The sequence below is a fragment of the Podarcis filfolensis genome (assembly GCF_964270895.1).
Source record: "Podarcis filfolensis genome assembly, chromosome: 11".
Classification (NCBI taxonomy): Eukaryota; Metazoa; Chordata; class Lepidosauria; order Squamata; family Lacertidae; genus Podarcis; species Podarcis filfolensis.
Genome location: NC_139613.1, coordinates 50,855,259 through 50,883,201, shown reverse-complemented (window position 1 = coordinate 50,883,201; position 27,943 = coordinate 50,855,259). Strand labels below are relative to the sequence as shown.

Here is a 27,943-nt window from a genome sequence, read left to right as displayed (position 1 = left end):
CAAGACCGCCCTCTCAGCCTTGCTGATATAGTCCAAAGGAAAGCAGAGCAATACGTTTGATACCAGTTTGGCTGCAGGAGTTGCCAAAAGAAGGCATACAAGGTGCCATCCAATTGCCTTAGGAACTCCACTCTGAATTTGTGTAGGGTTTACTCCTTAGCCTTTTCTTCGAGTAAGACTATATTTATCAGGTTGCTGCAACCTCAGAGTCACTTGGGGCTCACCCAAAATTCCTTTTGCGTCATGCTGGTACTGGTCTGTGCTTTAAAGCTCCATGTCCCGGCACTTTCCCCAGGGAAGACCCGTATTTTGCCATCTTCTCTGGGGAAGGGCTATAGCCCAGTGGTAGAGCATGCAGAAGGTTACTTGTTCAGTCCCTAGCATGTTCAGTTCAGGGAGAGACCCTTCTCTGAAACACTGGGGAGCCACAGCTAATCGATGCAAGATGACCCTGAGCTCGGTACAGCTGTGCTCTTGAGTCTGTATAAGGCTGATTCCTGTGTTCATTTCTTGTTAGTTCAGTAATTTCATTTCTTATGCCACAGCTACACTGATGTTTGCATATTTATTCCCTTGAGATTGTTCTTCTCCTGTCTCCCCCCCCCCAGAAATGTATTTTGATAAAAGCAGCAATAGTAATTAGTGTACCTCATTATCTTAGGCGTATTCACCCCACCGGATCACAGGCCTAATTTCAGCAAGGTAAGAAAATTGTGCTGATGAAAAGCATTTATGGTAGTTTTTAATAATAAAATAAAGTTCAAGGATGGTTAATTTTCACTTTTTGAGTTTCTTACTATATGAACATTTGCTATAATTTTCAGATATATTTGTCTGTTTTACATGCAATAGCATTAGACATTATGTGGATTATTATTTTTTTGCTCCAGCTTTTAATTCTTCATAAGAAGTATTTTGGGGTGAAAATATCATGTATTCCAGTCTGCAGTGGGTAGACTCCAGTTGGTGGTGTTCCACAGTAGAAAGTATGGGAATTACTCCAAACTTCCAGAGCAGGTTAGGGAAGGGCATTGGGAAGAACCACCAAGATAAATCTTCTTTCCTGTGCTGTTGACCGAGCTATATCTTGCATCCATGGAGTGGCACCAATTGGCTTCTACTCTTGTTTCACTTTGTACAGTGTATGATGTATTCTCTGCCACAACAGTCCAAATTTGGATATGAGAAAATACAATTATAAAATCACAATAATTTAAATTAAGATGTTCTGTGTGTATTTGCTTGCTCTGCAATCATTGTTCTTCCAAAAATTTGGTTACACAAGGGATTTGAATGTGTTGACAAGGACTAGAGTAGATAGTGAGAGAAAGCAAGATAGGAGAACTGGGTGGAGGAAAAATAATGGGAACGTTTGGTATAGTATAGAAGCAAGGACATTACAGAGGGCCATAAAAGCCATTTGAAGAGTGAATGACAGGAACCAGAACACGAGAAATGAAAACTCATGGTCTCAAGCACTGAGCCCTTTTGAAAATTCCTGCTCTGTCTTATATGATAAAGCTTTTCTTGTCAATGTTCGTCTCAGGGCTGAAGGAGGCAAAGCATTGACTTCAGACTGAATGGAGATGCATTTTAAAAGTTTGTTCACTTATTCAAATTGCCACACCCCTTCTCTCTCCTTTACACCCAACCCATGGGTGGTTGCTTGAAACACAGCTGTGCTTCTAGCATCTTTTACAATACAAACCCTCACTTGTTGCAGTTTAGCGTGATACGGTGATAACTCCTGGATGCATGCAGGAGGACAAATACATTGTACAAACAGATTGCAAAGTGGAGCAGTCTCTTTTGAGTTGGGTTTGAAGCAACCACTGACATGCTTACATGGATGAACTGGGCTGAAGAGTTTGAAGGTGTTTTTCATTTTTTTAAAACAAAAAATTTTTTTTTCTTCCAGTAGCACCTTGAAGACCAACTAAGTTAGTTCTTGGTATGAGCTTTCGTGTGCATGCACACTTCTTCAGATACACTGAAACAGAAGTTGCCAGATCCTTCTATATAGTGAGAAGGTGGGGAGGGGTATTACTCAGAAGGGTGGTGGGAATGGGTGGTTGGCAGATAGCTGTGATGAGCCTGTTGACGACTCTTAACGACTGCAGTAGGTCTTACAGGAAAAAGCAAGGGGTGAGAAGGTGAAAAATGGCTTTGTCATATATAATGAGATAAGAATCCAATGTCTTTGTTCAGACCAGGTCTCTCCATGGTTTTTTTTTAAAAAAGAAATATTTGGTTTACAGTCTGGCAGTGCATATTATAAAGGATGTGTACAGCGCAAAAGTGAAGGTCCTTGTATGTGAATCCTGGCTAAAAATACAAAAGTTTGCAACCAAGTCCTATTCTCAGTAGAAAGTTTGGAAACCACTATTGTAGATGACTAAAGAAAATAAATGTGTGTGTGAAATATTTCTTACTTTTTCTGATACACTTATTTATGCTTTTGATATCCTTTACGGTTTCTAGACTTGGTCAACAGGTGGAATTTTCACCAGAATCAAGTCATACACTTTCCCAAAGCCGGGAAGCAAAAAGGTGCATAAACATGGTGTTTTGTAAATTTGCAAATGTGTGGAAGGACTTACCCTCATGAAGCTCACTTACAGCTCTTTCCAATGATTTGGCTCCATGCCTTGCTGCTAACGCTCTGCGCACATTTGGCAACTTTCTTCAGCTTCTACTTCTGGCCTAATATAATTAACCCATGGCTCAAATTTAGCTATGTAAAAGAAGTGATTGCATTTTATTTGTTGCCAACATGCTGTGCCATAATATTCATAACTGTAATAATAATGAGATCAGTTTGGTAGAATGGAGTTGAAAATAAGCTAGTATCACATGTGTGTGCACATCTTTGAAAACAGCCTTTATGTTTCAGTGAAACAATATTTATAGTTTTGTTTTAAATCTTAGTTTTTGTGTGAGTTTTAAATCTTAGTTTTTGTGTGAGTTATCTCTCTCTGAAACATGGGAAATGTGGAAAACAACTGTCCCTGCTTCTTTAGAGAAGATATTCCACCCCTCTGTTCTCCACCCCAGGTTTGGGGGCTAGTGCCACTATTGTACCAGCTAATAACATGAAAGCTAGCACTGAGCATATGTACTCTCCTGCTCCCACCCCACCCTACCCAAATCCAAGACCTATGCATTTTAGACACAATGATTGCTGGAAAATGCAAAAGCCAATCACAGTGGCTGCAAGCTGAAATTAATCCTTAATTCTCCTGGAAAAAGGTTTATTTGAGGACAAATGGATGAATGGTGCCCATTTGTATATTACATTACAAATAAAATATTAATAAAAATACTTCCTAATTTGTGGAGCAGATTGGCACATGCCTGCTTCTTTCCCATAACGCTGGGTCAGATCAATTCTCTGTGTGAATTTTCACGTCTGTCTCCTTCATGCTAGTCCTAATGAATTCTGATATGAACAAACATCGTATTTAAAAGTAAATCTCCAAACATTTAAACTGGTTTAGCCCTACTTAGTTGGCAAAAAGACGTGGCTTAGGATAAAATTTTAAAATATTGAGAGGACAGGAAACACAGGTATTCCACAGTTCCTGTCTTGGTGTTTTTCTTTTTTGTTGAAAGTCAAGAGTTTGCATCTTCCCTAGCAAGTGCAAGTACCAAAGTATGAAACATATGTGTCAGTTGGGAACCTCATATCTATGTTTTGCTCACTACTTATCCCCTTTAAATATATTGCTCCAGTGTCTCAGAAACAATTTCCCACTTCCATATATTAACAGGATACACAAGAAATAATATACGCTTGCACTCTTTATAGTTATTCCAGAAGATGTGCACTTGTACTATAGTGTTTAGAGACTTACTTCTGAGTAAAAATGTTTAGGATACAATTGCTTGCTTTGCGGAGAGAATAGAGTTGATTTGTCTGATGACATGACTTCCCTTTAAATCAGTCTTATCTTAAACACTACATTTTTTCTTCACCCAGGCATCTTTAATAGTGTTACTGATTGGTAGAGATGCAGGAATCTAAACAAGAGTAAGGCTGATAGACAACACCAAAATTATTTTCCGGATCTCTGTTTCTTTGCAAGTTATACTGAGTGACACAAGCCCTGGACTCATTCCGCTGCAATCCCATCAAAATTTACAGAGTAAATATTTAAAAGATCAGCTCAACAACCTTAACAGCAGAAAGGCCCAGGGTGTACATGTTGCTTTTAAACATAGATGTGGCGCTGGGTCCCACAATGCATTTTTCCCCCATACACCAGCCTTTGGCAACCTGGTGACTTCCAGATGTTTTGGACTACAGTTCTCATCAGCCCCAGCCAGGACAGCCACGCTGGCTGGGCTGATGACAGTTGTGGACCAAAACATCTGGAGGGCACCAGGTTGGCAAAGTGTGCTTGCTGTACACAATCTACCCACAGGTATTCCTGGCTCAAGAATGCATTGACCTTTAATGGGAGAAAACTAGGTAAACACAGATACAGGTGGCAGAACTTTTCCAGACACCAGAACTCTGGGAATTTCACCTGTTTGACCTGAGTGCCCTCCAGCTGTCAGCACTAGTTGCAGACAGAATAAAATGTAAGGTGTGTTTCAGTCATTTAGTATTGCCCTTTTGTTGACTTACGCTGAAAAGGGCCAGAGACATAGATGAGTGAGTTCTCAGCACAATAGCAAACATCTGGAGAGGGTGGAAATGGTTTGTGGGATGAACCTATGTCTGCCACTTTCATTTCAAATGTTGGTAAATGTGTCAACCTGGGCTCACTCTCAAGCTTACCGATTCAGAGTTTGCGGGAGACCTGTTTATATGCTGCATATGCCATCAAAGGGAAGCCATGAAAAGCATAGTACTGATTGGAAGAATAAGACTGAGCAGCTCCAGATTAAGCAGATGTAGGTTTTTTGAAAAAGACCAACTTTATTTGCTATTGAGTTCTCATTTGAACACAAAGCCATTAGTTCAGGCATAGGCAAACTCAGCCCTCCAAATGTTTTGGGACTACAACTCCCATCATCCCTAGCTAACAGGACCAGTGGTCAGGGGTGATGGGGGTTGTAGTCCCAAAACATCTGGAGGGCCGAGTTTGCCTATGCCTGCATTAGTTAATTCCCTCATCAGGAAGTTCTCTGAAATACTTCCCAGAATCCTTTTCTGCTTTAGCAGCATGTCTCTTACCTTGCTGACACAGATATGCAAGAAACAATCTGAAGATTTAGGTAAGCTTTGCTCGCTTTCTTTACTCATGCTTTCATTGCCTACATCTTTCATTGCTTAATTTTTCTTATCATGCTCTCTTTAATACCCCAAATATGTACTAATGGAAAAATCTGTTTGTGTGCCACAGCCACCTTTACCTGTCCGGAATGATGATTCTGGATTACCTTTTAGAACATCAACAACATCATTACCATCTGCCGCTTTCTCAGATAACCCTTATGGGCCACCACGTGTAAAGCAAGGTAGGCAATTGAAATCAGTTCTCTTTTGATAATAGTTGTTCCCCAAGTTTCCTTCTTATTTTGCACTGGACAGACTTTTCTGTAGAATATTTGAGGCACTAAACATGGAGAGTGATAGAACCCTGAGTAATTGTGACCATTCATAATGCAGAAACCCTTTTTTGAAAGAAAGAAAAAATCCTGGAAACGCTTTTCCTATTTAGAACAAGTACCGTATTTTTCCGTCTATAAGACGCCCCCATGTATAAGATGCCCCCTATTTGGGGGGATTCAGATTTAACCCAGCGGAAAAACCTAGTCTTATACACAGAAAAATACAGTATATTTGTGACCAATCTACATCTTTGCAGCTATCTGTACTTACTTACTGACTTAGAAAATTCATAAACGACTTGGTCAAAAGGATCTCCAAGCAGTTTACAAATTGAAATTGTAAGATTTGTAAGGTGATTCTAAGTATCGCTACTTCCAGATGCTGATATTGCTGGAGAGAAATAACAGCAACTAGAAATTCATGCAATTGACCCGGTAATTCAGAGAGAAACTGAGAAATGTCCTGTTTCAATTTGGTACAGCCCTTGTCACTGGTGAGGGCTGGTACCCATGGAAAGGCATTTCTTTTCTCTTCTAAACTGTAAATAAATTCCAGTTTAGCAATGTTTAGCAAGGCTGTGTGAGAGAGTATGCTACTTGAAAAGGTACACAGCATTTTGAGTGAAACCCAGCTCCTCTCAGAACCCCTTCTGTTGAGAAAAGTACAAAACCCCATGATGCCAGTGTGAAATTTTAGGAAAGCCATTATTTAGATGAAAGCCAAACAGGTGCCTGTTAAGCAGCACAGCAGGGGGAGATTGGAGAGAAAAGTTGACAAATGGGAACTGAAGGTGGGATAAGGTAGGAGTTAGTCGGCAATGGAAGTGCAGCTAAATTGAGTCTGGGAGGAGGACTTGACATAAAAGTCTTTGCTGCAGAACTGGATATCAATGAGGGAAGTCCAGAAATGAAAGAGGCTTGCCAAATAGCGGTAGGGATTGTTGCTAGCATATTGCACCGCATAGGAGGTGAAATGGATGAGAAAGCAGGCAGAGTACTAACATTTGACAGGCAGGGAGCACAGAAACATTTGTGTGCCAGAAAAAGTTAAACCTGTTCTGCTGTTTAACACCCAGGTGATCAGAGGTTGCCCATGGACACAGAGGTCTACGAGAGTCCATATGCAGACCCAGAAGAGATAAAAACTAAAAATGTCACCCTGGACCGAAGTCTGCTGGTCCTGGAAGACCACGAACTTGGTTCTGGTAATTTTGGCACTGTGAAAAAAGGCACCTATGAAATGAAAAAGTAAGTTTTGAAATGCTGTCATCTTACCATCCTTCCCTCTTGACTTATTTTATTTTATTTGTCCTATTCCTTTGATGATACCGCTGTTCTTAAGCCCTGGACCAGATTTCCTTTGCCTCAATCAATAGAAACCCATGAGAGAGAGAGAAGGACCTGCCCTGCCTTCTTATATCAGTAGAGGGACGCAGGTGGTGCTGTGGTCTAAACCACTGAGCCTCTTGGGCTTGCCGATCAGAAGGTCGGCAGTTCGAATCCCCATGATGGGGTGAGCTCCTGTTGCTCTGTCCCAGCTCCTGCCAACCTAGCAGTTCAAAAGCACGCCAGTACAAGTAGATAAATAGGTACCACTGTGGTGGGAAGGTAAATAGTGTTATGTGCGCTCTGGTTTCCGTCACGGTGTCCCATTGAGCCAGAAGTGGTTTCGTCATGGTGGCCACATGACCCGGAAAGCTGTCTGTGGACAAATGCCAGCTCCCTCGGCCTGAAAGCAAGATGAGCGCTGCAACCCCATAGTCACCATTTGACTGGACTTAACCATCCAGGGTTCCTTTACCTTTTACCTTTACCTGTATCAGTAGTACAGGTGTCCAGGATGGAGTGGGGTATGGCAGCCAGCTCAGGGGGGAGCTCCAGGTTAGCATCCCGAAGGTGTGTGTACTGACACCACCATCTCAGAGCTCCCTTGAACTCACCTACACCCCGTTGCAGCAAGCAGAAGCACTTCCAGTGCCAAGAGGGTGGCACTGCCATGCCTCCTTCATCATGTGCACAGCCTACCCCAACTGTTGTCCTCTGGATATTTAAGACAACACCTCCCATAAGCCTTGCCTGCTGCAGATCACCAGGTTAGAGAAGATGATTTGGCACCAGAGTATGTTCCATAAAATAACTATGATTTATTTTTCTATAATCCACAATGTTTTATTTTGGGGTGGCCTTTTTAACGTTAAGGGTATATTAAAGTCCTTTTCACTCAGTAATTTTAAAAAGTGAAAGCTTTTAATGTGTGATCCCATGCATTGTTTTCCCTAAAGAAAATCAGTAGTTAGTTTGCATAGATTCTCTGCCTCAGTGACAAAAGAAGGCACATATTTGTATACATTTTGTATCATGTACAAATTTTATCCTTTGTTGGGGGTAAGGTGGATGGATGAACCAGGCCCCACACAATTAATAAAATGTCTGACCTGCATCTTATGTGAACTAGAGGAGCTTTCCCCATAATTGTATTACCATACTAAAAAAAGACTTCACTTGCTGAATTTCTGCCTGCTTTTAAAGGCACAAGAACCTTGCTGTCTCCTAACTCCATTGGGATGTGTTCTCAAAAGATTCATTTGTCGAAACAGACTAACAAACAGTGTTCCGTCGTGTGTGTGTTGCTCATTGCCCTATTCATGTCGTGTTTATTTCCTTTTAAATACGCTTCTTGAATACAATACAGTATGTTTTCATAACTTTGGGTCTTTGACCTGTTTTGATACATAAGCACCAAACAGCAAAGCTTTCCTTTTCTTCTTTGAGCAACAAAAACTTGTGCCTTTGACCAGAATATATCAATTTTAAGTGCTTATACCACCACCAACAATCCACCCCCAAGAATGCTCCCTTTTCCCCATCAGTGGGAAAGAAACCAATTAACCATATTTGTGCCGGTATATTTTGCTTCATAGCTTTTGCTTTAGAAGGACTTGGAGTGCATGAATTATGCAGCTTTAGAAGGACTTGGAGTGCATGAATTATGCAATGCAATGTTGCCTGTTCCTCCTCTGAGGTGTTGCACGCAGCCGCATTTGGAAGCAGAAACTGGATAGATTGAGCACATGGCAAACAGACAAGAATACTTTGAGCACTGCATATAATGTAGGTTTCCTGGTGGTTTCTTTTCAGGGGAAAGAAGACAGTGGCTGTGAAAATTCTCAAGAACGAAAGCAACGACCCCTCCTTAAAAGATGAACTGCTGAGAGAAGCAAATGTTATGCAACAGCTGGATAACCCATATATTGTCCGAATGATAGGCATATGTGAGGCCGAGTCCTGGATGCTGGTAATGGAAATGGCTGAACTTGGCCCCTTGAATAAATATCTGATAAAACACAGGTAAATTGCCCGTCTGTATTATTTATTGAATTATTGTGTGTTAATAGGCAAAACTGATGGACTAATCACTAGCTGAGTAGTTCTCCAAAGCTTTGTTTTTTCCAAGAGCACATTTACTACTGGTTTGTAAAAAATAAGTTCTACTTTCCCGTCACATTTGTGAAATTCAGTCAAAAGGTGAAGATGTGCTCTAAAAGAGTTGAGTACATCATTACTGTTTGTTCTCCAGTATGGATCCCTTTGAGATGGGATCCCTTCGTTCTTGAAAAGTGTAAGCACATAATGGATTGGTAACATAAGTATTTAGTTAGTTATGAGATATTTGTCTCCCCTTCACTCACATGAAAGCAAAGGGTCTGTTTCTGACTGGAAGCAAAAGGAGACACATGCCGTCAAAATATTTTCTGGATAGTTTGCTAACCCTTGGAAACAGATTTTTAGCTCATGGGGGGAGGGCTTTAAGGGACAGGAAAGGAAGAGCAGGTCTACTTGTGTAACATTGGATTCCACACAAGCAAAATCCAGGAACAACTAGTTAATTACCAACAAAATAAGTGGAATGGAATAATAAGGAATGAAAATTTACTACAAATTGCTAAAGTAGTAAACTAGTTCTGGTTTTTCAGAGATGTCACAGAAAAGAATATCATTGAGCTGGTTCATCAAGTTTCCATGGGGATGAAATATTTGGAAGAAAACAACTTTGTGCACAGAGATTTAGCTGCGAGAAACGTACTGCTGGTTACACAACATTATGCCAAAATCAGTGACTTTGGACTTTCCAAAGCCCTTGGTTCTAATGATTATTACAAGGTACTATTTCACCCTGTAATTTGTCTCGACTGAGATTTCTTCTCATGGTGTCACTGTGGCTTCCTGTGATGTGCATGCACTGTCATTGTAGTTTAAAATTTGTTAGCTGTCCTTCAACACAAAACATGATCAGGGCAGCAGGCATGCCTCTGCAAGGAATCTTTCCTTTGCTACATACACTCTCGAAACTACTTTTATTTACAACATGCAAGGCATCACTGCTGGGAGCTGAGCAAGGCAGGGGCCTGGGGGCTGCAGGTACAGCTATGTTATATGTGCTCAGTAGATTCTAGCAGGTTGCCCACACATCAGTGTACACATACACACACACTGATGACATCATCGGCTCACAACATGATGCAGTACTGGGAAAACTAGATCCACCAGTGACTAACCTTCCCCCTCTGATGGTGTCAAAAGAGGGTGGACTTTAGAAACTCCGCAAAATCATAATTCCCTCCTCTTGTTGCTGTATGCTGTGTTATATTGTATTTTAGTGTTTTGTTGGAAGCAGCCCAGAGTGGCTGGGGAAATCCAGCCAGATGGGTGGGGTATAAATAATAAATTATTATTATTATTATTATTAGTCTAATATTCTCTTTTATGTGTGGCACCACTGTAGGCAGAACATTATGGGAAATGGCCAGTCAAGTGGTATGCTCCAGAATGCATGAACTTCTTCAAATTTTCGAGCAAGAGCGATGTTTGGAGTTTTGGTGTTTTAATGTGGGAGGCTTTTTCCTATGGGCAAAAGCCATACAAGGTACATTTTATATGTTGCTTTCCTTCACTAAATACAGATTCAGGTCTTTCTGTGCTTGTGCTTATGTAGCCAAAACCATACCACTGGAACACAAGATCTTACCACTAGCAGACTCGGAGTCATGCTGATGCATGCTCAAGTATTAAAAAATTGCGGAAACAAACAGGGGCGGGATACCCCAAACAGCCCTATAATAACTCAGTGACATGAACTAGTGATAGATTGAGAGGAGAAATAAAGGGATAAGTGAGAGGAAGGGTGAGTGGAGTGGCTGGAACAGGAGGACAGAGAAATATATGTAGCCATATCTGAATGTGAAAAGAACTATCTCATTGTCTGGCTCGGTCTCTTCCTGGTTCCCACTAACAATCTATTTTTAAATGTCCCCAGGGATAGAAGAGAAAGCTGCCCTAGACTTCAGCGCAGAATTTAGTATAGGTGGGATTCAGCACAAATATGCCTACCCAACTCAAAACCCAAAATGCAGATTCAGTATGCTCAGTGGGCACAGAGTGCTGATGGACTTGTGGGGGTAGGAAGCACATCTGGGTTGGTAGCCACGAGCAGAATAAAGATGCTGGAACCAGGAAGAGGAGCACTCTACACTCCATGTTGCTGCAGAGCATCACTTGTCCCTAAATAATTGAGTTTGACAAAAATAAGTAAATCCTTTCTCATTCTATTGCAGGGTATGAAAGGTGGGGAGGTTGCTCAGATGATTGAAAGAGGAGAGCGAATGGAATGTCCAGAAAACTGCCCACCTGAGGTCTATGAGTTAATGAAATTATGCTGGACATATGAGTAAGCATCATCATATTTGTGTTTCTTCTGATAAAAATATTGGATTTCTTGTGCTTTTCTCTCCCCACACTGTCTTCGCTTTCCCTGCATTTTAAACCATGAAATAAAAAGATGCAAACTGCCCTTCAAGGAACATTTCAAGCCAAAGGAATAAAATGTGAATTAACAATAATTGTTGCCCTACTTAACACAGTAATGAAAATGAGAAGTAATGCCCTGCAAGCCAAATTGCAATATAGCTTTTAGACGAGATAACATAACTTTTTTATAACCACTGTGCACAGCTACATAGCAGCTGATTGTTTCTGGTACAGTGTTTTTCAGAAACGGACTGGCAAAAGCTTGTTGAGCAGAACACTGGACTACAACAGCTGTGCAACATGAAAAAATTGATAAAAAATATACATAGGGGTGTTTTTTTTAAAAAAAAAAACCTCAAAAGTACAGTGATGTTCTCGGCACATCTCACAAACAGAAGACCCTTCCTTCAGTGATGAGGGTGCCCTAAATTATTGCAGTAGAGTACTTAGATGATAGGGACGCGGGTGGCGCTGTGGGTAAAACCTCAGTGCCTAGGACTTGCCGATCGCATGGTCGGTGGTTCGAATCCCCGCGGCGGGGTGAGCTCCCGTCGTTCGGTCCCAGCTCCTGCCCACCTAGCAGTTCGAAAGCACTCTTAAGTGCAAGTAGATAAATAGGTACCGCTTTATATCGGGAAGGTAAACGGCGTTTCCGTGTGCTGCGCTGGTGCTGGCTCGCCAGAGCAGCTTCGTCACGCTGGCCACGTGACCCGGAAGTGTCTCTGGACAGCGCTGGCCCCTGGCCTCTTAAGTGAGATGGGCGCACAACCCTAGAGTTGGACACGACTGGCCCATACGGGCAGGGGTACCTTTACCTTTACCTTTTACTTAGATGATGATCACTCAGCACATGTTCTCGGTCACATGGGAACCCAGAACAAACTAATGCCAGGGGGTGGTGTTCTAGGGGCCCCTTTAAGTACTTTTTCTGCGAAACACCTATCTAAATCTCTGAGATAAGTTGTATAAGACAAAGGAGCATTATTGGCTTCTGATTCAGTTCTGCTTGTGCTCTTCAAGGAAGGGTCAAAAAGTAGCTTATTCCTCCCAGCCTCACAGGTTCTCCTTGAGAGCTCCCACCCCCTTTGTGGAGGGGATAGACTCTGTATTCGCATTGCAGCCAGGAATTGCAGTTTTACTTCAACTAACTGCATTTCTTCTCATAGCCATTATTCCCTTGCTTCATCTGGTGTAAGGCAGCTTGCTGTTTTTGCTGAGTCGGAACTAGGGGCTTAAAGTCTGTATTGCTCTCACAAACTTCCACCTAATAATAATAATAATAATAATAATAATAATAATAATAATAATAATAATAATTTATTATTTATACCCCGCCCATCTGGCTGAGTTTCCCCAGCCACTCTGGGCAGCTCCCAATTAAGTGTTAAAAACAGTACAGCGTTAAATATTAAAAACTTCCCTGAACAGGGCTGCCTTCAGATGTCTTTTAAAGATAGGATAGCTGCTTATTTCCTTCACATCTGAAGGGAGGGCGTTCCACAGGGTGGGCGTCACTACCGAGAAGGCCCTCTGTCTGGTTCCCTGTAACCTCACTTCTCGCAATGAGGGAACTGCCAGAAGGCCCTCGGTGCTGGATCTCAGTGTCCGGGCTGAACGATGGGGGTGGAGACGCTCCTTCAGGTATACAGGACCGAGGCCGTTTAGGGGTTTAAAGGTCAGCACCAACACTTTGAATTGTGCTCAGAAAGGTACTGGGAGCCAATGCAGATCTCTCAGAACTGGTGTTATGTGGTCCCGGCGGCCACTCCCAGTCACCAGTCTAGCTGTCACATTCTGGATTAATTGCAGTTTCCGGGTCACCTTCAAAGGTAGCCCCACGTAGAGCGCGTTGCAGTAGTCCAAGCGGGAGATAACTAGAGCATGCACCACTCTGGCGAGACAGTCTGCGGGCGGGTAGAGTCTCAAGCCATCGTGCCAGCTGGTAGACAGCTGCCCTGGACACAGAATTAACCTGCGCCTCCATGGACAGCTGTCAGTCCAAAATGATTCCCAGGCTGAACACCTGGTCCTTCAGGGGCACAGTAACCCCATTCAGGACCAGGGAATCCCCCACACCCGCCCGCCCCCTGTCCCCCCAAAACAGTACCTTCTTGACACTGCTGGGGAGCAACATTTTCTGGCGTTACCTGCACATGTGGTCAAAACCCATCTCCACTTTTGGTCTTGAGGTAATGATGGCTGGAAATTGCCCATCTGGACTTAAATGAGGAGAGAGCAAAGGACGTGTGTGCCTATAACAAAAACGAAATGTCTTTCTTTTACAGCGTCGATGATCGGCCAGGATTTTCTGCGGTGGAGTTCAGGCTGCGTAATTTCTACTATGACATAGCACAATAAGAGCACTGTGTACTGAATGGCTGTAAACGGAGACACCATGCAGGAGGCAAATATGAAGAATGAAGATGCTCTCCGGTGAAAAGAGTTCTGCTGTACAAATGCCTTTGCAGCTTTTCAGAGTGTTTCTGCAGGAATCGTTTTCCCAGTGGGGTTGCACTTGTTCTTTGGATATTAATTGTGCTTTTAACCTATTGATGTTGTTGGACTGGTAAAAATGCTGGAGAATCGAGCAGACTGTCCCCACGCAGTTTTCCTGCTCTCAGTAGAATACCCATAATGCTATTAAGAGATATTCAGTGCCTTATTTGTTCCTAGTAAATAAGGAATATTGATACTGCCACTTTCATAAACTTTCCTTGGGACAGTCAAAACAGGGATTGATTTTGGACCGGAACTGAGTCCTGAGCCTGCTTCAAGTAGCCGAATTCAGCCTTAAACTGTTTTTGCCAATGCAAAATGCAGAAGAAGTGTGTTGTTCATGTGCTAAACAAGAGCCTTGCTTTGGCCTCTGCTAATACTTCTTCCTCACTGTTAAGTCCTATTGAGCACAGAAATTTAATTATTCTGTAGGCTATGTTCCACAACAGCAGCCTAATCACGCCCTCTTTCTTGATCTATATAACTTAAGGCTGCAATACCTAAGGAAATACTTGAGCAGTATTCTTGTTGATTGACTTCTGAGTATACATTTTTTTTAAATGAACTATAATTTTCACAGTAACGAAATATAGTGGTACCTCAGGTTAAAAACTTAATTCGTTCTGGAGGTCTGTTCTTAACCTGAAACTGTTCTTAACCTGAAGCACCACTTTAGCTAATGGGGCCTCCTGCTGCCGCTGCACCGCTGCTGCACGATTTCTGTTCTCATCCTGAAGCAAAGTTCTTAACCCAAGGTACTATTTCTGGGTTCGCGGAGTCTGTAACCTGAAGCGTATGTAACCCGAGGTACCACTGTAAATAAAATACACAAACTATCCACCAGCAGTGCAACTAATCTTAACCGGTATCTACAGGCTGTAGCCACCAATCCAGTGTGACTGTCCCATCTTGCAGGCTGCTGAAAAGTACTTCCATGGGAAGACACAGGAGTTGATGGGCATCACCTTTTGAAAGACTTTTGCTGCCCCTCAGAATCTCCAGGTGAGCACTGCACATCTCAGGATTTGCTTGCATGGAGAGGCTTAGATGTGACTGAACCAAGGAATGCAGCAGGAGCCTTCAGATTTAGCACCCACTATGCAGGAATCCTTTCACTGGTCCCCATGCATAGTTTGTCGCATTTTAAATAAGCCCTCATAGCCTGCATTATTGCTGGCTGGCGGAAGGCGCACACCTGAATTTTCTTCCCCTAGCACCCTGAAGGGCCCCTAGATTTACTGTCTTGAGCATAAGCACTGCCCCCTAAACAGTGCTGGATCCGTTCCACAGCCTTCCACTGAGCTTTCTGTTGCCTTAATTGTGTCCCTGAAGACCAGCAACCAAAATGATCATGGGAATGCAGGAACTCCCCTATGAGCAACGGTACAACAGTTGAGTCTTTTCAGCACCTCGAATGCAACAAATAGAAAGGATCATGACATTTAAAAAATGGAATATCTCTTTGTAATCAAGCAATGCTGCAGAATGTAAACTAATGCCAAACAATCAGATTCAGAAATCTTAGCACTAGGTCCTATGAATGCAAAATGCCTTTTTTAAAATAGTTCTTAAAAAATGAACTTCTATTTTCATTGCCTATTTATGTACAGAAAACGCTTCTCTTATATTATTTCATATGGTCTACATTTTGATTTTGAGAAACAAACATCTGTTTATTCAATTTTTTCTGGCTGTTTGTTTTCCTTGGTCTGGTTTCTCAGTGCCTTTGTTCAGGGCCAATTTATATCATGAGAAATTTCATGGATGGTGGTGGGAGTTGCATTAGGACTGTGGTGATATCACTTCCTTGTATGAATTTTGTGGTTCATACAAGCCCTGCATATGGTTCATAGAAATCTGTGAGTGATGTAGATTGGGGAGTGCGGGCAAGGTAACTGGAAGTCCAGTCATCAGGAAATGTCACTTTCATTTGCCCAGGGACATCTATATCAGGCATAGGCAAACTCGGCCCTCCAGAGGTTTTGGGACTTCAACTCCCATCATCCCTAGCTAACAGGACCATTGCTCAGGGATGGTGGGAATTGTAGTCCCAAAACATCTGAAGGGCCGAGTTTGCCTGTGCCTGATCTATATCTATTGTGGTTCTGTGGGAATGCTGATACGCTCAGGCTGTCGTATTAGGTGCAAAATTCAGCTGCCTACACATTTCAGTTTATGTTTTAATGTTCCTGAGCTTTGCTTTTGTAGCTGCAAAGATGTGCTTGAGAGGGTGCAGGCAATGCTTGCTGTAAACTCAGAAGCTGAAGATAGGACTGGGAATCTCGATAGCTGCCTGAAACGAAGGGCTCATTCACACTTCCATTTGCCCCGCTGCTTTCAGATTTCCCATGGATTGCCGTTTGTTCCGATTTAGCACTTAAAGAGCAGGTTTTCCAGGGAAAGCAGAAGGACAAGGGCAAAACAGTTCAGACCTGTGCCTTATAGGAACAATACAAGCCTAAGTGACACGATTGGTCCATTTAGCGGGGTGCTGACGGCAGTTTCAAACTGGCGGTGAATCCATCTAGAGATGTGGTTGTATTATTCCTATAAGGTGTGGAATGTCCTAACATTTTGCATGCCATTAGTCCTTTTAAGTTACTCATAGTGTTTGAAAAAATTTATAGAAGGCTAGGAGACACACCTCTCAGAAAGCTAGACAAAAAATTTGCCCTCTCTCCCACTGGTGGTTTTTGAATCTGTGTACACACAATGTTACCTGGGATGCAGAGCTATCCTGTAGTTTTCTGGAAATGTTGTGGTTTGATGTGGTTTTCCCAAATCCAGCACTGACTGTAGCAGGAAACTAACCAGACAGTTTGCATCCCTTCCTGCTCTCTGCCCATTGGTGTGGACAGACTGCTGGCGAGGTGGAAACACATCAAAGCATGTGGACAGAAAGGAGCAAATACACCTTGAAACATAGGGGGGGTGACTTCATTGCATTTTAAACCAGCAATGTGTCCATAGTCCTAAAGAAAAGCAAAACAGCAAGAGGAAACTCCTGACTCCATCCAAATGCAGCTAAGGCTAGTGCCATCTAGTGAGCAGATGATAAAATGTCAGTGTCTTCACAACAGTTTACTCTGAAAGTGAGCATGATAACTACGTGTTTCTTCGATGGGGGGGGGGGGGCTTTGTACATACTGCAACATAAAATAGATTAGATCAGGTGAAAGGGAGAGAATAAAAAGGATCCTAATGGGAAAACACATGTGATCTGTTTCCTGGCATTGTTTGTTTATTTATTGGAATACTGGGGTATTTCTGGTTATGAACTTAATTAGTTCCAGAGGTCCGTTCTTAACCTGAAACCGTTCTTAACCTGAGGTAGCACTTTAGCTAATGGGGCCTCCCACTGCCGCTGCGCCGCCGCCATGCGATTTCTGTTCTCATCCTGAGGTAAAGTACCTAAGGAACTACTTCTGGGTTAGCGGAGTCTGTAACCCGAAGTGTTTGTAACCCGAGGTACCACTGTATTTATAGACTGCACTTTCATTAAAACAACAGTAAGATGGTATACGTCATACAAAATTTGAATAAGGTCAATAGCAATGCCCATTATCTTGAGTTTCCCAAGTCTCTGAGGATACATAATTATACCAGCAAAAAAAACAACAACCCCAGTTCTTATCAAACACCTCCAAATCTTTCCCAATCTAGAAGAGTATGTGAAGAAGGTAAGAAATAGCTTGCAACCCTTTCTCTATATGCAGGAGCTTGGACTACCTCAAAACTCTAGGACTGACATGAATTTGCTATCATGAGCATCTTGTGGAAACCGATCCAACCCTTAATTTGACCATTATTCAATATTGACTTGTTCTCTGTCTGTCTGTCTGCCTCTCCAGGAAAAGGTTCCCCTTAAGCCTAAAATTCAGTAGAAGAAATAGCAAGCCCATTTTCTAGTCTGATTCTTTCAAATCAGAACCAGTGAAGGCAGTGAAGGTCCTGTGTGAGTGTCTGGAGGTGGTTGGAGGATGGATGGCTAACAGATTGAGGTTGAATCCTGACAAGACAGAAGTACTGTTTTGGGGGGACAGGAGGTGGGCGGGTGTGCAGGACTCCCTGGTCCTGAATGGGGTAACTGTGCCCCTGAAGGACCAGGTGTGCAGCCTGGGAGTCATTTTGGACTCGCAGCTGTCCACGGAGGCACAGGTCAATTCTGTGACCCGGGCAGCTGTCTACCAGCTCCATCTGGTACGCAGGCTAAGACCCTACCTGCCCACAGACTGTTTCACCAGAGTGGTGCATTCTCTAGTTATCTCCTGCTTGGACTACTGCAGTGTGTTCTATGTGGTGACCTTTGAAGGTGACCCAGAAACTGCAACTAATACAGAATGCGGCAGCTAGACTGGTGACTGGGAGCGGCCGCTGAGACCACATAACACCTGTCTTGAAAGACCTACATTGGCTACGTTTCGGAGCACAATTCAAAGTGTTGGTGCTGACCTTTAAAGCCCTAAACGGCCTCAGTCCTGTATACCTGAAGGAGCGTCTCCACCCCCATCGTTCAGCCCAGACACTGAGATCCTGCTCCGAGGGCCTTCTGGTGGTTCCCTCATTGCAAGAAGTGAGGTTCCAGGGGACCAAGCAGAGGGCCTTCTCAATAGTGGCACCTGCCCCGTGGAACACCCACCAGATGTCAAAGAGAAAAACAACTACCAGACTTTTAGAAGACATCTGAAGTAGTGATGCTAAATTCTCGAGAATAATCTTTTGGACATCTGAAGGCAGCCCTGTTTACAGAAGCTTTTAATGTTTGATGCATTACCGTATTTTAATATTTTGCTGGAAGCTGCTCAGAGTGGCTGGGGAAGCCAGCCAGATGGGCGGGGTATAAATAATAAATTATTATTATTATTATTAGTCCCAAATTCAAATCTATGCCTGTTAACAACCAGCATTTAATGCTGCCATGGATGTGGCATCTTCTCTGCTGGATTTTTCCACGTGTTTTGTTTAATCTTTTGGTGTGTTTCTGTATTTCAGTTTCTTACCGGCTTATCATTAAGAATAATATTATTAATACACATTAATAACTGCCAAGTACCTAATTACTGCATTGCCAAAATCCACTCACTTCCTCTTAACTCCAGGTTTTGAAAAGATAACAAACAGGGAGATGTATGGAATGAAAATGTTGGTAAGTGAGGATTGTAGCAGCAGCAAAAAAGTTGGATGAAGAAGAGTTTGATGAAACTTTTCTTCTTACACACATACCCATTGCCCTGGCAATCTAAGCATTGCCTAGATCCTTCCTCCACCGCCCCCTTTCCTCCTGTTAAGAAGAAAGTCTTCTTTATTAGCATCCACCTTTATTATTTATTTATTTATTTCTCATTGCCCTCCCATCATCTCATCCCTTCATCTAACAAAAATGGAACAATAAAAGCAAAAGTGGAACCCCCTATGCAAAATACAATCCGCAATAAGAATAAACGTTGTTGTTGTTTAGTCGTTTAGTCGTGTCTGACCCTTCGTGACCCCATGGACCAGAGCACGCCAGGCACTTCTGTCTTCCACTGCCTCCCGCAGTTTGGTCAGACTCATGTTTGTAGCTTCGAGAACACTGTCCAACCATCTCGTCCTCTGTCGTCCCCTTCTCCTTGTGCCCTCCATCTTTCCCAACATCAGGGGCTTTTCCAGGGAGTCTTCTCTTCTCATGAGGTGGCCAAAGTATTGGCGTCTCAGCTTCAGGATCTGTCCTTCCAGTGAGCACTTAGGGCTGATTTCCTTAAGAATGGATAGGTTTGATTGCATTCTATAAAATGGTTTCCCTCCTAAAGCCTTCCAGAATGAATTCATCTCAAACGGCCACCTGAGTACTCTGGGCTTCTGCTGCAACAGAGCTCCATAGGTGGGTGGCTGTCATTGAGAAAGCCTTGTCCCTTGTAGTGACACCCTCCAAGCCACATTTCCTCAGGGCAACACAAGCAGGGTCTCCGTCGCAGGAAGGCTGCCAACAGTGCATGGAGTTTGTGGGATGAGTGATCTTGCGAGAGTGTAGGGTTCTTCTGGCCTCCATGTATCCACCATGTATCCTCCAAAGGGATGTAGCCCCTAGCAGAAAAAATAGTTCCCAGCTCCTGTGCTACACTAACATCTCCAAAACGATCCCTGCTAAATACCTCTGTGTATTTGATTGCTGCCGCCTCATATCATGGGTGGCACAATTTTTTCCCATGCTGCTGGCAGCTGCCAACACAAATGCAATGCGCCTTGCACACAAACAGCAGCCAAGCTGAAAGCAGAACAATACCACAAATGGACTCATGCAGTAACCTAGCAATTCTAAAATATTGACACGCTTTTACTCTCGCAAGATTGAATGTATTGCCCTCGGCTGTACTTGAGGGACAATTCCAACAGATTCCATACAGAAAAACGCTTCTATCCCTGTGGAGATGGCAGTACTGAATCGGTGGCACATGCCCTTCTGGCTTGCACTCTGTTTTATAAAGACTTGCGGAATGAGATTATCACCCCTCTTTTATTGCCCATTCTGGGCCGCCCAACCACTGCCACAGTGTCCTTTCTCTTGGCAGATCAAGATGAGCAGGGGACAGCCAAGGGGGCAAGGTCTTTAGCTGGGGAAATCAGAATAAGAGCTACTACAGTGATACCTCAGGTTAAGTACTTAATTCGTTCCGGAGGTCCGTTCTTAACTTGAAACTGTTCTTAACCTGAAGCACCACTTTAGCTAATGGGGCCTCCTGCTGCCGCCGCACCGCCGGAGCACGATTTCTGTTCTCATCCTGAAGCAAAGTTCTTAACCTGAGGTAATATTTCTGGGTTAGCGGAGTCTGTAACCTGAAGCGTATGTAACCTGAAGCATATGTAACCCGAGGTACAACTGTATTTGACTGTTGATTCAAAACCCTAAAATGTATTTTATATAACTGACTTTTTATTTCTATTCTTTGTATATCGTATTGTTGTTTTATTGCTATGGCCAATGGCTGACGCAAATAAATAATAATAAAATTTTATTTATATCCTGCCCTTCCCAGCCGAAGCCGGGCTCAGAGCGGCTAACAACAATAAAAGTAACACAACATTCTAAAATCCATTCATTCTAAAATCAATTCAAAATCAAATTAATGACAAATTAATGGCTAGAATTTTGTGAAGATTACCAAAGGACTGTGCCTTGGCCAAAGGCACGGTGGAGCAGCTCTGTCTTGCAGACCCTGCAGAAAGATGTCAAGTCCCACAGGGTCCTAGTCTCTTGTGATAGAGAATTCCACCAGATTGGGGCCACAACCGAAAAAGCCCTGGCTCTACTTGAGGCCAGCCTAACTCCCAGCAACAAATGCCCCAGTCAAACTCCCTACCAGAGTTTTTTTTCTTTTTGTAAATCTACCGAAGAATAAAATAAAACGCAATCGGGATTAAGAGGTTTTCTCAGGAAGGTGGAGGCAGTGTGTGCCATGTCTCACTGGTGAAGTGGGGACAGCACTTTCCCTTCTGATATGAAATGCTGGGGGGGGGGCAAAAATAGGGGGTCGAGGAAGGCCAGTTGTGGGGAGAGGGAAGTGAGAAATGTCCCTATTTTCATCTGAGGAATGTTGGAGGGTATGCCCTTGTTCTGAAAAACATCCCCCACCTCTACCATATACGTAGTTCCATGGAAGCCAGTTTGCATGAACATCCTCAAGCATGGTCTACACAGTATAATAAAACACATTTTTCTCCCAAGCTTGTATCCACAGACCTCTGACTGCAGCTAAAGTCTCTCTTTCCACCCTACTTTGCTCCTATCCATAAATAAGCATAACGTCTTTTGGATTCCTTATGTTCAGTATGTCTCCACCGTGCCAAGTAACCTGTAAGAAATATATTTGACCAACAGATGGCAGCCTTTGAATGTATATTGTTTCTACTCTACTTTTAATTCCAACTTTTGCTTTTTTTAAAAAAAAAAAAAAGAACCACCACCACTCCCTTTGGTTAGTGGTCTACAAACTTTCAGCAAGCCATGAATGCTTTATAAAAGCAATGAAGGCTCAAATACACAAAACAAGAATAAATAACTTTCTGTCTATGAAACAGTATTGGAAGGCTTCCCCGATTCCCAGAGCCATATATAAATATAAAATATAAATATAAATAATATGAAAATAAATAATATAAATATAGTGGTACCTTAGTTCTCAAACTTAATCTGTTCTGGAAGTCCCTTGCTCCAAAACCAATGTGTGCTTTCCTATAGAAAGTAATAGAAAACGGATTAATCCGTTCCAGACTTATTTAAAAACAACCCCTAAAACATCATTTTAACATGAATTTTTCTATCTAATGAGACCATTGATACATAAAATGAAAGCAATAACCAATGTACTGTACTATAAAATAAATAAGACAGTATTGTCGATGATAAAAATAAAAATTATTATTTTTTCCCACCTGTACTGATGATAGTCACTGTTTGGATAGGTTTTTTTAATCCGTTTCTACAGCCACACATCAATCAATCAGTAGCTGAACTGGGTTCCACACTCACAAAAACAAATTAACCGGAAAAGCCTCAAAAACAGAAAGGCGAAATAAATAACAAAAGCAAATACAGTGGCACCTTGGTTCTGGAACGTAATCCATTCCGGAAGTCCGTTTGACTCTGAAATGTTCCAAAACCAAGGCACAGCTTCTGATTGGTGCAGGCGCCCCGGAAACAATAGCCGACAACCGCATCAGACTTTTGGCTTCCAAAAAAAATTCAAAAACTGGAACACTTACTTCTAGGTTTTCAGTGTTTGGGAATAAAGGAGTGCCTGGGCATTTGAGAACCAAAGTACCATTGTATAAATAAATGTGCACACACACCAGTTTAATGCATGCTTACTCGTTAAAAAAAAAAAACTCTTTGAAATCAGTGAGGCTAATTCCCAAGTAAGTGTGCACGGGCTCACACACTCACCAATGGAGTAAACCCCACTAGGCATAATGGGGCTTTAATGGCAGTTTATTCTGTTTTTCTGACACTTCCTTAACTGTTGCAGCGGTTCTCAACCTGTGGGTCCCCAGATGTTGTTGGACTACAACGCCCATCATCTCTGAGCTCTGGCCTTGCTAGCTAGGGGTGATGGGAGTTGTAGTTCAACAACATCTGGGGACCCACAGGTTGAGAGGCAAACTAAGGCCCAGGGGCCGGATCCGGCCCAATCACCTGCAGATGGTCTGGGAATCAGTGTGTTTTTACATGAGTAGAATGTGTCCTTTTATTGAAAATGCATCTCTGGGTTATTTGTGGGGCATGGGAATTCGTTCTTACCCCCCCCAAAAAAATAGACCGCCCCCCCCAAGGTCTGAGGGACAGTGGACCAGCCCCTGCTGTAAAAGTTTGCTGACCCCTAGTTTAAGAGGTACTCCAGGCAAGGAGGCAGGGAATAAAAGGAGCAGGAATCAAATAATTGTCCCATGTGAGGCATGCTTCAGATGAAACATGCTTTGGCTCCAGCTGCACATCTGCAAGCTAATATTAAGTGCCATTGTGCTCAACGTGGCACACTTTTATTTGGGTGTCAATTTTAGCCAACATATACTACCAATTAGGCTGGCATGTACTCTGACAAGGGGGATGCAGTCGCCTGCAGTGAAATTTTTCAAGGGGAACAGTTAGAACCAGAGGCCCTAGCTTGTGAGGGGTGGGGGTTGATGTCATAGGTGTGATATTGCGCACGTGTGAATTGCGCCTGCCTCCCTAAGCGGGCAGAAACTTCCTGGGATTTGCGAAGAGGTGCCAGGGCTCAGACAGGATGCTGGAGCCCTCCTGCCTCCTTCCACCTTCCAGAAACTGGGTGGGCTTTGGGAAGATGGCAGGACAGATCTTGGACCCATCAGAGCCTCGCAGCTCCCTCCCTAAGCCGGGCAAAAGCTATCCATGCTTTAGGGAGGCAGAACATTTAGGTAAAGGTAAAGGGTAAAGGATCCCTGGACAGTTAAGCCTAGTCAAAGGTGACTATGGGATTGCGGTGCTCATCTCACTTTCAGGCCGAGGGAACCGGCGTTTGTCCACAGACAGCTTTCTGGGTCATGTGGCCAGCAGGATTAAACTGCTTCTGTCACAACAGAACACCACAACGGAAACCAGAGTGCACAGAAACACTGTTTACCTTCCCGCCACAGTGGTACCTATTTATCTACTTGCACTGGCATGCTTTCGAAATGCTAGGTAGGCAGGAGCTGGGACAGAGCAACAGGAGCTCACCCCATTGTAGGGATCCGAACCGCCAACCTTCTGATCGGCAAGTCCAAGAGGCTCAGTGGTTTAGACCACAGCGCCACCCGCATCCCCTTAGTCCAATGACTGCATGCCACTGGGTGCATGAGTTATGTTTGTTTGTAAGTAGGCAATCCAAGGCAGCCTGTCTTCCAGCAATTATTTCTACATGCACATCTATAATGGAAGTTAGCAGAAGCAATATGTTTGCAAATTTTGTTTGTCCTATTTTTCAGTAGTGCGCATCTTCTTTCAGAGTGATGTGTAACTGGGCTGCCCTACCACCTGCATAAAAACCAGTTTAAGCTCTTGGATTTTGTCCAAGAGGACAAGAACTTTTAAAAAGAATGGGGGGAAATTGTTACCGTATTTATTTAGGAGACCACGGTAAGCAGATGAAAACATTAGCAGGATTTTAATCATACTTGTAACAAAGACTATGGAAAATTCAGATTGATAAAAAGTGTGGATAACGGAATGATATGCAGTTGAAAACGTTGACAATAGGACCCATGGAGGGGGTGGGGGAAAGTACTGAGATTCAGAGAAATCTCTTTCTATGATATGTAATTGATTTTGTTATAAGTTTATATTTGTAAAATCAAATAAAAATTATTTCATAATAAACCAGTTTAAGTTAAAGACCAGTTCTACAATATATCAGCACAGCAGAAAAAGCCACATTATTATTATTATTATTATTATTATTATTATTGTTATTGTTATTGTTATTATTATTATCAGTGTTATCATCATCATCATCATCATCATCATTGTCATCCTTGAAAAGAATTGTGCCAAACAGCTATTTCCAAGGAAGCTGATTGGTGGATTTCCAGTTTCCCATAAAAGGGCTGTGCACTCATAATCCCTGCCGCTGGCTTGGCCTGTATGATCTTGCCAGTAGCAGCTATTGGTGCATGCAATTTCCTTATGCAGTTGGAAGACCTCTGCAAAGTTGCTTCCATGCATATGAGGCTTCCCGGCTGGATCAAGACAAACACAGATGCATTGGCTGTAAATGAAGCGATGTTCTATAGGCACAAATAAAAACAAAGCATTTTTTCATCTTGTAGGGATAATTTTGCCCGCGAGCTCTCAGCTTAGCAACGTAAGAACATCAAGGCACATGCATAGCGGTGTGTTCTCAGACCCTGGATTAATTCCAACCATTTAAATGCCGGTTTGTGAGTCATTTTTGCTCTTGTTCCTGCTGTGAGTATGGAGGGGGAGAGACTAGGAAAAGGCGGCTATTGCTGGAAGCAGAGTCCATGGCCACTAGCAGCTATGAAATATTATGCTTGCTTGGCACTGAGTGCGTAAACAACACATGGATTTGACGTGGAAAGCAGAGTTCTCAGAAAACGCTCTCTTGATTGTCTCATCTAGCGCGATGGCTATTTTGGACAATATCCTATTATTTTCTAATTTACATGCGCTTTGCTTGAAGTATTGTGCAGGCAGCACATCATGTACTGAAGCGAGCAGCTCTAAGAATGCCTGCTCTGCGTTCCCTACTCAAGGAGCTCAGTCATAAAGCGCAAGGCAGATCTCTCCTCTTCCTTTTTATTGCCCCATCTGTTCCTCTTTTCTTTCTCTCTTCCTTGCTGCTGTTGTGCAGCACAGTGCCGGATTTACGTATAAGCTAAACAAGCTATAGCTTAGGGGGCCCCCAAAAATGTAAAGGGGGAAAAACTGGATGTACATTTCCAAAATATAAGATAAAAAACAAATAAAATAAAACCTACATACAGCAACAGTGTTTTGTATTGTGTAGGCTCCTGTGATGTAAGTAATGTACCTTGCCTGCTAGCCTGCTCCCTAAAATATCACTGGTTTGCTCATTTCTATATATAGGGTGCCTACATTCTGCATGGACTGGTTGCACGGCAACATGTGCAAATGGCTTTAGATGCCTATTAGGTCCATAAATTACCATATATAACATATATTCAACACAAAGAAACAGCAACAATTTGCTGTTGACAAAGGACAGCTGGACATATAAAGGGCCCCATTACCTTCAGTAGCTTAGGGCCTCATCAAACCTAAATCCGGCCCTGGTGCAGTGACGTTTAAACGCAGTCTGGTGCAGACAATCCTCTGCAAGCTCGCCGGAGACAAAAGCTGGTACATTTGCAGCCTGCAAAGTGGCTGAAGAAGCAATGAAAGATGGAGGGAGGGAGGGACGAGTGCAAGAAAGAGAAGCTGTGCACACACCAACAATTTCAGTTCAAACGCAATAATTGTTTTGCATTTCTTGCATGCCCAGATCCAGCTTTGGTGAGCCCTGGGCCATCTGCCATGCACAATCTAGTTGAGATTCCTGCAATGCAGGGGGTTGGACTAGATGGCCTTTGTGGACCCCTTCCAACTTTACAATTCTGTGATTCCATGATGTAGTGAAGCTATATGAGTTAACTCAGCTGACCACACTACCCTTGTGTCAACATGATACAAGATATGATAAATATGTCTTGGAATCTGTGTGCTGGTTTTACTAAGCCCAATCAACATCATCAACATCATCATATTATAATAATTTATTATTTATACTCCGCCCATCTGGCTGGGTTTCCCCAGCCACTCTGGGTGGCTGCCAACAGAATATTAAAAACACGATAAACCATCAAACATGAAAAACTTCCCTAAACAGAGCTACCTTCAGATTATTGATGTGAGGTGAGAATATTCTCTGCTAGAAAATTCTCCGGAGAATATTCTCCACAAACTGTAAATTCTAATGTAAGAACCAGTTTTACAACCCACATTTTAAAAATCTAGTAAATAATAAGTCAAACGGTGATATTGCCAGCGTAAGTAATGAATAAAGATCTTTTTTTGATCCAGTTACATTACTGGGCATTGTGTCATTCACGATTGGCAGTTCTGAAATGTGAGCTACAGAAAACATTTTTTTTTTTTAAGTTTTAAAAATGCTATTCATTTAATTGGATGAACATTTGAATTCGTATGTACAGTATTTCAACTATATGTAATAGCCTTTTTTCTATTTTGGTGTGTCCTTATTCTTAGCAATTCTATACCCTTGGCCATACAGTGTGATTTTTTTTTGATTTTTTTTACAGAAAGTAGCTTTAATGCTTTATACACTTAAAGTACCTTGGCCTATACAATTATGTGTAACAGCATGTGAGGTGGCCTTGATTTAAACAGTTGACGTTTCTATTATTTTATTTAGTGCATCACCTCTTCAGATGTCTTCTAAAAGTCAGGTAGTTGTTTTTTTCCCATGACTGTGCTGGGCCCGGGGGTAACCCGTGAAACGTGGTCCAGGAACAGTCTAGAATCTGGATGCTCCGCTAGGAGTGAGTTCGACAGGGCCAAGGCAGGATACGAGGCAGGAAACCAGGCAAGGACAGGTACAGGATCTCAGGCAGGATCTGGCATACAACAATGTTGCTCCCACAACCTGGGGCGGGGTCCGACAGCCTTTTATCTTTGTCGGGGTAGCGGCTGGTCCTGATCCCCCATGACTCACCTCCCTGTTTTGCCCGAAGGCGAGCACTCCTCCTGTGAGTATTCAGGTCTCTCCTTCTCTCAGACCTTAGTCTCTGCAGCTTGGGAGACATCGGTGGGTTACTAGACCCAGGGGCCACCTCAGCCTCCCCTGACCAAACCCATAGTGGAGCAGCTGCACATGATTACCCAGCAAAGGACAACGAGGTAGTCCCCACATCTGGAGCCAGGGCAGGCTCAGGCCCCTGACTCGGCCCAGCTGGTGTTTGTTGCAGGGGAACCTGTGCAGACTGGGACTCTTCAGGATCAAGCCCCAGACTTGGTTCAGATGATGCCTCAGTGCAGACTGAGGCTCCTCTGCTTCCGAGTCCAAGCCCAAGT

At 42.9% G+C, this 27,943-nt stretch overlaps 1 protein-coding gene across 6 annotated transcripts in view; it reads left to right on the top strand.

Moving 5' to 3' along the window:
- The window catches only part of SYK (spleen associated tyrosine kinase), a 36,747-nt gene extending 21,208 nt beyond the window's left edge, over positions 1–15,539 (top strand). For 2 of the 6 annotated variants that reach the window (XM_083576855.1, XM_083576856.1), the window contains exons 6-14: positions 662–702; positions 2,482–2,550; positions 5,352–5,466; positions 6,636–6,807; positions 8,698–8,907; positions 9,534–9,720; positions 10,343–10,483; positions 11,172–11,284; positions 13,650–15,539. In XM_083576855.1, coding sequence (XP_083432981.1) covers positions 662–702; positions 2,482–2,550; positions 5,352–5,466; positions 6,636–6,807; positions 8,698–8,907; positions 9,534–9,720; positions 10,343–10,483; positions 11,172–11,284; positions 13,650–13,722 — 1,121 coding nt within the window. In that variant the 3' untranslated portion in view covers positions 13,723–15,539. The remainder of the gene's footprint in view (positions 1–661; positions 703–2,481; positions 2,551–5,351; positions 5,467–6,635; positions 6,808–8,697; positions 8,908–9,533; positions 9,721–10,342; positions 10,484–11,171; positions 11,285–13,649) is intronic. The other 4 variants (XM_083576857.1, XM_083576858.1, XR_014539791.1 and 1 more) reach the window with 3 other exon arrangements.
- The last annotated feature ends 12,404 nt before the right edge of the window (positions 15,540–27,943 follow it).